We start from the raw sequence: 11625 nt of genomic DNA on the forward strand, positions 1-11625 counted from the left end.
AAGTTATTGCTGTTAAGGCAAATTGTAGTTTTTTTCTTCACATGTTTACAACTCAGCACATTTGATTTCCATACATTTCCACTTGTAGCCTTCAATGGAAATCTTGAACTTTGCTTGCTTTGGCTTTCAAATACCTACAATGCATAAGGGAAGGGTTTGTTTAATTCACATCTTGGCCAAGCTCTATGATTTGCTTCCAATGTCCACTCTAATGGTGCTTCACAACTTCAATTGTGATGCCCTCTTTACAACTTCAATCTCTAACCACTTCAAGTTTAAGGTTTTCACTCAATGTGAGAGCAACCTATGCTTTGATACCATATTAATAGAATGGGGATGCACAAGTAGCACTTGCATGACTCTCACTCAACCATAGACAAGAATATGAGAAGCCATTGTTTCATTCCATTCTCCTTCATACACTCTCCATATTCCAAACTCCACACACACACACACACACACACACACACACACACACACACACACAATGATAAGTTCACACCATACTAATGTAGCACCAAATATCTACGCACTTGGCCATTGGGCACAATGGATTCTTGTCTAAACAGTCCTATTGCAAATGCACACCACACATTTGTCACATTGACACTATCCAAATGAACTTCTTATCTCAACACAATTAAGGCTAGAAAACTAGTTAAGTCTATAGAGTATAAACTAACCATGCTAAAAAGAAAACAATCAAGAAAACCCTAGTATGGGGCTCCTGAGTGAAAGTTGTCAAGAAAAATTGATCTAAGGAGATCTTAAATAGATAGTATAATGATGGATTCATGAAAAGAATTATAGGGTAAAGTATATTACACCCTAGAAATTCTAGGGTAAAGTATATTACACCCCTAGAAGTTGAGCTCCAAATCAATCCCCAAATAAGTTGCAACCTCCTGTACATGTGTACACATGCATAACACAACACGAGATAGTGGGAGTACATATACCACCGAGATTAGTGAGAGCAACAGAGTGGGTATTTGGCATAATGGTGAGCACAGTAAATGAATCTCATATCGAGTGAGTATTTGGCATAATGGTAAGCACAGTAAATGAATCTCATATCGAGTGGATAAACTACCACTTATGTTAAGGTTTAGTTTGTAAAGGAGGGATTAATGTGATATCTCCAAGTTAGGTGTCATAGACCATAGCCTTGCATGTTAGTAATAGTGCCATTTTAAGTGTTCATTAGCGAAAGGTAGAAGAGAGAGAGAGAGAGAGAGAGAGAGAGAGAGAGAGAGAGAGAGAGAGAAGCAGTTTGGGGAGGATAGGTGAGAGAGCTAGGGTTTTGGGGACGTGAAGAGCATGATAATGATCTATACCTATATCTTCCATACCTTTTTCCTAGAAGACACACATTTAACCTACCATTTGAAAAGATCACCTTGGAAAAGATAAATTGATAGAATATTATCTTGCCTACTTAACTAATCAAAACTCTAAAAACAATAACCTCCATACCTTCGGACAAGAAAACATGCATTTAACCTACCATAAAAGGAAAATTTGAAAAGATTACCAACTCCATTTGAACCTTGGAAATGATAAAATGATTCTCGAATATGCCTCCTTAAATAGGTGAAACCCTAAAAAAACAAGAGCTGGGGACCCTATAATCGATTCGAACCTTTGTCAATGGCTCCTTTCCTTCCAAAAACCCTAGCTCATGGCTCTTTTTTTGTGGATTACAATGAGTTGAATAGATTGCTACTATAAATCTTGTAGGGTGAGGGTGCTTTTTTGTGATGCAAAAAGGAGGGAGTTGGTTGGAGCCACAAATTGCCATGCCTTTTTAAGCTGGCAATTGATGTGATTATTGCTATAAATCTTATAGGGCGAGGGAGCTTTTTTGTGATGCGAAAAGGAGGCAAGTGGTTATTCGGGTACTTGTTTATTTTGTTTGGGGGATAGGAAGGGGGAGAACATCTCTTCTATAATCATACACTTTGATTTAATCTCCAATTCAAGCTCTGCAATATTTTTTCTAGATCACATACCACATCATTTGCCGGCTTAAAAAGGCATGGCAATTTGTGGCTCCAACCAACTATAACAAAAATAATACAGCCTTGCTCATGCAACTCTTTGTGTAAGGCTAACACAATGTGAGAAGCTTGTACATTTGATTTTAGGCAGTCAAAAAGCTCAACCTTGGGTAGTGCAAAGTGCATTACCCCCACATAACACACATAACACTAGTCTAGCCTCAGTTTTGGCACTACCGAAAATGGTGCAATGTTCAAAACCAACATCACCACCATCCCCATAGTGCCATGGCATGTGCCTTTGCCACTCTTAAAGCCAAAAGCTATATTTTTGACATGGATTGTTTTTTTTAAAATTTGCAGGAGCACGACCTTCACAACACGGCTATTTTATTGCCTTACATGAACTACACCCTTTGCTATTTGAAAGAAGAGAATATTCCCATTATTAATTTTGATTTTTAGCCTTTTTTTATTGGTTTACATGCACTTTGCTATTTGAAAGAAGAGAATATATATTCCCATATTAATGTTGATTTTCATTAAACCATCAAAATGATGGTATAGTCATGGATCCCATCAATTTGAAAAGGAAGTTAAGGTTCTAGGTTAAAGCTGGTCGAGAGCATTGTTTGAGGAAGGGTGGGCTAACGGGTCTGATCCACCACACCCTTGAGAGAGGAGCATGGTTCACCCCATCTGTGCGTCGGAATCTCTGTTGTTGTTGATGCAACGACAGCGCCGGGAAGGTGATCATTTGAAAGCTGGCTTTTCTGGGCATGGGCTTGAACTGCCCTCCCCTCCTCCTTCCTGGGCTGCCTGATGACCTGGCCACTCACTGCCTCCTGCGGGTCCCTCGCCTCCACCATGGCCTCCTGCGCTGCGTCTGCCGCCGCTGGCGCGACCTCCTCTCATCGCCCGCCTTCTTCGAGCTCCGGGAAAAGCAGAACCTAACTCAGGAATGGCTGTACGTCATGCTCCGTACGACCAAAGGTGAGTACAAATGGTTTGCATTTGTAGGTGAAACACGGTTATGGGTCCCACTGCCACCACTTCCCTACGACATCATCGGTGCTGCCTGTGCCGTTGCCGCCGGAAAACTGTACATGATTGGTGGCTCCCACGGGGAGAGAGCCTGCAGGAGTGTGTGGGCCTTCAACCCTCGCTTTAACAGGTGGGAAATGGCAGCTTCTATGAAGGTTGCACGGGAATTCGCTGCAGCCGGAGTCATTGCGGGCCAGATTTATGTGTTGGGCGGCTGCCTGCCAGGTTCATCAATCAATGGAGCTGCATCTTGGGCGGAGGTGTACGACCCTATCACAAATGAATGGAGCAACATTCCCAGCCCACCAGATAAAAGGTACAAGTGGATGCATGGGAATGCCGTGCTCCACGACAAGCTCTTTGCAGTCGCTGACATGGGTGGTATTATCTTTGACCCTCGCCATTCTTCATGGGATTCCATCTCTGCCAAGTTGGATTCAGGGTGGAGGGGAAGGGCAGCGGTTGTAAATAATATCCTATTTTCTTGTAATAATATGGGCAAAATATTGGGGTATGATCTGAAAGAAGATTTGTGGCTAGAAGTGCAGGGCTGGGAGAAAGAGGTTCCCAAGTTGGTGTCATGTGCGATCCTTACAAATGTAGGCGGGAAATTGTATGTGCTTTGGGAAATACCCCAACGTGGGTGGGAAACAAAATTTGCATTAGCTGCATTAGACATATCCAGAGAGCCAAGGCTACTAATCGGGAAGGTTCTCTGGTATCATGTCATCTCCTGCAGCATGCTTGTAGGGGCAACTATTCACTCACTGTCACTTGCTTTGTAAATCTACTTATCAATGTACAGGATTTAGCATCATAAATCTTCATGAAGCTATTTTGATGTAGTTCCTTGTCCTTGAGAATATGATAAAATTCTGTTGGATGCATGCCAGCATTTTGTGTCCAATAGTCTTGTCTTAATGCTTTATGCCCCTGGTGAATCTCATGTGGTGAGTCTCTGAAGGTTTCATGAGTGTACTCAAATCTTGCATGTGTACCTTGGCTTTGTGCCAAGGTAGAACTTTGTTGCAGCAAGACAGTGAGCTTGGGCCCCCAGGTGGCGATATCAGCAAGAATCGGTGTGGCAAACAAAGAGGGTGAGTTTATGGATACCATCCACCTCCGCTCTTGCAGGCATCAAGCATCTCAGCTCTTGCACATCATAAGATCTAGGCATTATGGTCTGAGTAGAGTGGGAGAGGGAGTCTCCTTGGCTATCCTTTGCAATCTGTCAGGTGTAAGTTTGCTAGTCTTGTGTCCACAGACCAGCCAGGTGTCCATATACCAGCCAGGTGTGGACAACCTTGGTACATCTTTTATATGATCGTGGACAGTCGGCAAGGTGACCAACCAGCCTTGTAGATAGGATAGTATTAATGGTTGTAGTACATAATCTTGACCTGCACTTTCACCCTGGTTGGAGAATTCCCCTTGGCTGTCCTGGCCCTTGGAATGGAGCAACCCGTGATTAATAAGATAATCTACTGATTTTCAGAGCTGGGTATTTATACCCCTTATGTGATCTGGTCGGCCAGCTCTATTGGAGCCGGCCTGCTTAAAATCTTCGTGACCAGCAATAAATGCCTTTTATTGTGATCATTTCATACTGTCTAGTCAGTTGGCCATTATGTGCAATGTTTGGATGGTGTCCAGCATGCTGGGCAGCCTTGCGCAAGTGGTATGGGCTGCCCCACATCTGGCCGACTGGCTGGGCAGGGCCTTGGGTCTCGTCAGTTGCTTGTCCAAGGCCCCTAGGGCTGGCTGACAGCCTGCCTAGCCCACAATTGGGCTGGTGGGCATAGCTTGGGGGCTTTCTGGTGCCTCGGGGCCACCCCACGCCCATGCAAGAGCTTTAAGCTCCCTTCTTGGGTAGCCCTATGGGCTGGCCCCTTTTCCTACATGCAAAACCTACATGCTTTATAGATGTCCGACATCCAGTTGCAAACTAGATACACAGATCATTTGACATCATTCTAGAGGGAGACTCATAGTACGGACTAGCGCTGCTTCATGTGTAGGACAATGCACACCTGAACTTAGACACATAGAGTGGAACCCTAGTTGACTCGTCTCAGATTGGGCTCACATGGGACCAGTTTCCATTGCAAGTCTTGCACCTTCTTGTTCAGATGTCTACGTGGCATCCAAGTGCGGAATGCACGTGACATTTTCTTTTGCTTAACTTGGTGGAAGCTGCATAGCCTCTAAATAGTCCGTCACTTTGTGAAGCCATACTGCTTCGTGGTTCCCTCGGTCCTAAACCTTTGCGAGGAACTGTCCTCATCTTTCGGCTTGAGCCATGCTTGAAGTGATTCAAAAGGATCTCATTTAGAACCATCACTTCAACTTTATCAACTATATTTGGTTTCGCTTTGTCTTTCACTTTGGAAGAAGGGATCGCACCTACATTTGGTTTTAGCCAACATAGATGGAACACATCATGCATAGTCCAGCTCGGAGGTAGCTTCAACTTCATTGAAACCTCGTTGATCTTTCTTTGGATAGGAAAAGGTCCGAAGCTCCTAAACGATAACTTTTCTTATCCTCGGAAGTACGAGTCGGAAGAAGTTTTCTTTTCCAAGAAAATTCTCAACTTTGGAGAGACTTATTAGACGAGATCTAAGAGCCCACACACTTAAACCTAAAGAGGAGGAGGATAAGATGTGCCACATTGAGTGATCCCAAGAAAAACAAGAAACTAACCAAAAGTTCCCATGAATAGGTTAGGGACACTATTTCAAAAGTAATGAAGTTGAAAAGGAGGAGAAGGACCACATTGAGCAATCTCCTTCCATACTCAAGATAAAATGACAACCAAAAGTGTCACAAGTTGGGACACTATTTCAAAAGAAATCAAATGAATGTTGTGTTATCTATCATTTATAAAGGAATGATTAAGATTCCACCACACATTTGTGGTGATGAATTTTCAAAGAAAAGAGTCTGACACCATGATCCTCAAAAGGCCTTACATGAGAGATCCAAGACTAATTCACAATTGAAAAACCAATCACATTTACATACACAAGAGTAACCAGTCCTTAAAAATAAACTTGAAAATAGGGAAGAGTCATCCCATGAGTCTTTCCAATTACCTCCACTCATCCCATGAGTATTTTTCCCAATCAAGAAGACATCCCATGAGTCTTCCCAATGGCCTTAATTCATCCCATCAGTCGACACATTATTTCTAATGAGTCTAACACTACTACTCAAGCCACGTCAATTGGTGTCTTTAGAGCTTGTAACAAGATGTGAGATGGTGAAGATGAGGACCAAGAATATAAACCCCTCCCAGAGCCTACCAAACCTAATAAATTTGTGTTCGGTAGGGTTGGCAAGCTCCATGGGAGGGATTTATATACAATTTTATGGTACCGAAAATCACATCCATGTTTGTGCTAAACGTATTTAAAATAGAATAGTAATGGACTCTCTTCCCTTGTGCTTGCGTTTCCACAGAAAGACCATCTAAGACCACCTAGCTGCATGGCCTACCTTAGTTGACATAGGGGTTAGCCATAACGTGTTATCTTAGGAGAGATAGACCTCACTAGGCCACCCACTCCACACACCATCCATAGAGTAACCATTACCATGGTAAATAATTTCTGATAATATATGATCGTTGGTTATTTTGAAGCTGACTTTTATGCTAGAGAGAAAGTACACTTTTTCAGCGAGCTTGTTGAGGCAAGCCATTCATAGAAAAGGTGAGCTTCTATATGTACATTAGGAAACCTCTAGAAATATTTTGGGCCCTTTGCTAATGACCTTCATTAGCAATGGACCAATAGGAAGAGAGGAGTGTGCACATTTGGTCTCCTCCAAAAGTAGGGGGCAACTAGGCTTGTCTCCCTCATTACTACATTTGTGGGGTTCAAAAAGTAGGGAGTGGCCTTCATAAATTAGGGAGGTGGAGTGCAAAAAGTAGGAGGGTGCCATAAAGCAAGGGGGTACCTTCTAAAAAGTAGAGGACCTCGACCAATTTCAACCCCATCATTCTCGTGGGTCAAAAAAAGCTTTAAAAATATGATTTTTCAAAAAAAAAATTCAAAAGTGCATTTTTCCCTCTCAAGACCCAACCCAAACCATATTATATCAAAAAACTTATTTTTCCCCCTCATATTTTTCTCCCTACACATTATTCTTCTCTCCAACATCATCCTCTTCACCTCAGACCCCTCAAATCTCCATAGCTCATTCTCTCTCTACTGTGCAACCTTCTCCCTCCCTCCCTCCCTCCCTCTCTCTCTCTCTACTATAAGTAGATCTTCAACCTATCTCTCTACTGTGCAACCCTCTCCCTCTCTCTCTCTCTCTATACTATAAGTAGATCTTCAACCTATCTCTCTACTGTGCAATCCTCTCCCTCTCTCTCTCTCCCTTCCTTTTGTCTATTGTGCTCAGATTTGTAGTGTTCTCTACCTCTATCACGCGCACGTGCACACATTCAAATCTCCTCACACCCACATCTACCTCCCTCTCCCTAACAACCTCTAATATGCACTATGCAACCTTATTTCTTTCTCCCCCTCCTAAAACCTTTCTAGTAGAATACACTATATAGGGTAGTGCATCTTTGTCGAGGAGAAGGCCAAGGGACAAGGTTGGGACTCTGCTCATGCACAATACCAGGGATGAACACGATGCTTAGGTTGAAAAATAATTTCAAAAGGGAGATTGGGTGTATTTGCATCCCAATGCCACTGGAGCGCATCGAGTTTGGTGTCGAGATGTGGTTGAGTACCATTGGAAGGGGCGTCTACTAGGATTCAAGGAAACAAGGCATGATGGATTGGTGGCCCTAGTGCAACATGTGTACTCGGCATCGAAAATTTATTTGAGTCCACATCATCATAGTCCTCATTTCCCTTGCAACTGTATGCTTTCACTTTGGTATGTTAGTGTACATGATAGTTGAATTGTTCTTTTCAACTTTATTTGTTGACAGTTTTCTCATTTCCAGATATTTTTCCTTCCAATATCATTGAGGGAGCAACCCATAGGGAGCCTAACATGAACATTCTATGCCGTACACGTCCACATTAGGGATGGTGTATTCTCTGACATTGCCCCTTCTGACATTGCTAGTCGAAAGATTTTCTTCTACACCCACAAATATGTAGTCCCGACACATGTCAACAGGTTTGGTAAGCTTGAAGAGGTCCCCTCTCCATCCCTCTCTAGTGCTGAATGGCCAATGCCTGATGTTTGGACTATTGTTGCTCTTAAAGCAAAGATGGCCAATGATATACATTCTTCTTTGAAGTACACAAAGGCCTCAAGATCGGTTGGTCTTAGGCTGAGCATGCCATGTGCATGTGTTTACCCACATGTTTGGGGCCATTACTTGCACACGAACGCCAACAATGTACATATGCAAGGTGGTAGGCTTTGAAGATATTGCCAATTTTCTTGGCCAAGGGTGGAACATTGTGGAGGGGGAGCATAAAGGAGAGAATTTCAGGTGCAATGTAGTGCATTACAGTGTCTCCTTTCGATTCTTGTGAGCTCGTACCACTTTGTGTACTCGTTTCTGTTATGAGCGATGGATGAGGAAGAAGGGTGCATGGATACCCTCACAAGCTCAAGAGGAGGTTGTAGAGCCTAAGGAGAGAATTTCAGGTGCAATGTAGTGCATTACAGTGTCTCCTTTCGATTCTTGTGAGCTCGTACCACTTTGTGTACTCGTTTCTGTTATGAGCGATGGATGAGGAAGAAGGGTGCATGGATACCCTGACAAGCTCAAGAGGAGGTTGTAGAGCCTATATATCTCTCTATAGGCCTACCTAATGTGGGGGTGGAGATTGTCCAAGCAAGGAAGCATTGGAGCCTTTTGAACGTTTGTGATCACCTACGCATTTTGGGATTTGAGAGAATCAATAATTCTTGCTTCAATGTGTAGGGTAGGAAGGTAAGGATTGTTTGACATTTAAACCTATGTATTTGGTCTCCCCTTTCTGGAATCACTTACTGTGTTGGGTGTTTAGATAGGTTGGAAGGAGGATGGAAGTAAACACCAAGGTGTCCTCGGATTAGGGGCCAGATGATGTCACCTTTGTTCAAAGAATCTAAGCTATAAGTATCCCCACTGGAACAATTTTGTAATATCCCTCCATCAAAGTTTTGTATAAAAAAATATTTTATGAGATACTTCTGTATTTAAAATATGTTGTCTGGTTTCTTGAAGAGGTGGTTTTGTGTTTTAAAAAATCAACATATTTTTTTGGTCCAGTGTGAAATGGTCACTATCTTGTATAAATAGTACTTTGAAGGCCTTATATGTCATTTTTCACTCATTCTCAACAACACCACAAGCCACCTCCACTCTCGAGCTTCAGAGTACATGGCTGCCTACGAACGCTTCTTGGACTTCCTCCGTGAGAGCAAGTTTCCAGAGGCCACACACTTGCACGCAATGTTCACTCGCCTCGTGAGATCGATTGGATCTCCACACTCCGCCTCCATGAAGAATTATTAGTAGACATGTTATCTTACATGGACACCCACATCAAGCCGCACTCTATCTCTTTGGCCACTGATGATAGATTATGGGTTCCCTCCAAGCTCCTAGTGTACATCAACCACAACGAAAGGCCCTTCCAAAAGCGGCTCAGAAGATTTAAAGCAATGGCTATGAAATCTAGACACTTCCTAGAGCTTGACAAGAAGCAAGTACGCAAGCTCAACAGAGGTGCCATTGGCCATCGCTTCCTATCATGGCTAGCCTCTGCTTTGTTTTCTTCCTTTCAAAAGGAGATGAGTAAGAGGAGGTCGAAATGCCACAAATGTGCCTTGGTGGATTCATCCATGAACAAGGAAGAGCCTCAAAGTGTAGCACACACGTGTCAATGAAAGCCTAATCATCACAAAACAATTTCCAGGGGGTGCGCTGGCGCTCACAAAAAATCCGTGCCGCTTTAAGGCCAGTGGAAGCGGCACCGCCATTGAAGATGAAGATGACTCTACCCCCCTTCCTGAGATAGAGATTGACTCTCTATGTCCGGTTGTGGTAGGGGGGGAAGCTTTTCATTTTTTTGCATGACATTGAAAAGTCATGTGGCCTCCGCATATGGATGCGTGCTTGAGCATGCTCAAGGTGAAGGCGGAGTTCCCATTGGAGACGACTCCAACACAAGTAACATGGAGGAGAATGTTCTCCCACTCTCACAGACTCGATGGAGGAGACATTGGTGATTGCTCTAGAGGCAACCAGGAATGCAGAGCAAGCAAACGTCACCGGCAACAAAGTGTATCCCGTGTTATTGTGCCTTGGACACCACTCCAATACATAATATCAACGAATCCAATTCCAACATTGACTTGGAAAGAAAGGCTAATGCAGATGAAGATGATAAGCAAGAGAGGATGCTAGAGATGGACAATTTTGCTATGCGGGGTGGGGGAATGTGAGCTCTTCCCACTACATCGAACACCTCCCACCCAATGACTTTGTGATTATTCACAAAGAATTCACATCGGATGCCAGGTTCCCCCTTTTTGCATTGAAGAACTTCTCAGAGCAACTCTGTGTGGCCACTGGTCGGTCAATTTTGTAATCCTGGTTAAAAAGTCATTAGTCATGTGACCACTTTTGGAAGCGGATATAGAGACAAGGTGCTTTCCCAATTATGAATTGCTAAGTTTCTTGGCCATGACTCACCTCAAGAAATTACCACTTCCATTATAACCGGCGAGCTCCCTGTAGCTAAGAAGCGTTGAACCTCACTTGTAAAAAGTATTCCCAAATCCCATATGTAACTTTTTATATCAATACAATGCAAAAAGATGTTTTTAAGTACATGTGTTTGATTTGTAATGTGAAAATATTTGCCATTTAATTTTAGTTGGTTTTCAAGTAAAATAAATGTGTTTTCCCTTGATGACATGGCCGAAAATAAACGTTCAAATTTTAGGGAAAAAACTACAAAAAAATTAAAAATAAAAATAAAAGGACTAGAGGGGTGCGAAAATGGCCTACACAAGGCCCCAATACATAGCTTTTTCGCACCCCTCTAGTCTTCTCGATTTTGTTAGCTTTATGCCCTCCACTTGAGAATTTCTTTAGCCCCTAATTAATCATATAAAATGGTGTCTTCAAATTTTAGGAAAAAAACTACAAAATATTTTAGAAGGGCCAGAGGGGTGCGAAAATGGCTTGTACGAGGCCCCCCGTACACAACATTTTTGCACCCCTCTAGCCATTACGATTTTGATAGCTTTACGCCGTCCACTAGAATGGAAATAACTTCTTTAGTCCCTAAATAATCATATAAAATGGTGTGTCTTCAAATTTTAGGAAAAAAACTACAAAAAATTTTAAAAGGGCCAGAGAGGTGCGAAAATTGCATGTACAAGGCTCCAGTACACAACATTTTCGCACCCCTTTGGCCATCACAATTTTGATAGCTTTACACCCTCCACGAGAATGAGAATAACTTTTTTAGCCCCTAATTAATCACAAAAAATGGTGGAAAGAATAACTTTGGTTTGGTAATCAGTGAGCATGCAAAAAAATATTGAGAAGCACATGAAGATGTATGAGGCCATCCCTTTTGATCTCTAATTTACCTTAATT

The 11625-nt window shown here is 42.6% G+C and overlaps 1 protein-coding gene across 1 annotated transcript; it reads left to right on the plus strand.

The window, feature by feature from the left end:
- The first annotated feature begins 2602 nt into the window (after positions 1-2602).
- SKIP6 (SKP1 interacting partner 6) lies at positions 2603-3951 on the plus strand. The gene has a single exon (XM_086789120.1). It carries the CDS (start codon positions 2780-2782, stop codon positions 3827-3829), a length of 1050 nt encoding a protein of 349 aa, XP_086645246.1. The 5' UTR covers positions 2603-2779; the 3' UTR covers positions 3830-3951.
- Positions 3952-11625: the final 7674 nt, after the last annotated feature.

This window comes from Cibotium barometz, chromosome 53 (genome assembly GCF_041138505.1).
Source record: "Cibotium barometz isolate CiBa-2024 chromosome 53, ASM4113850v1, whole genome shotgun sequence".
Classification (NCBI taxonomy): Eukaryota; Viridiplantae; Streptophyta; class Polypodiopsida; order Cyatheales; family Cibotiaceae; genus Cibotium; species Cibotium barometz.

What these genes read in the sequence shown, in the direction of transcription:
- SKIP6 (XM_086789120.1), top strand. Translation starts at nt 2,780, where the DNA reads ATGGGCTTGAACTGCCCTCCCCTCCTCCTTCCTGGGCTGCCTGATGAC.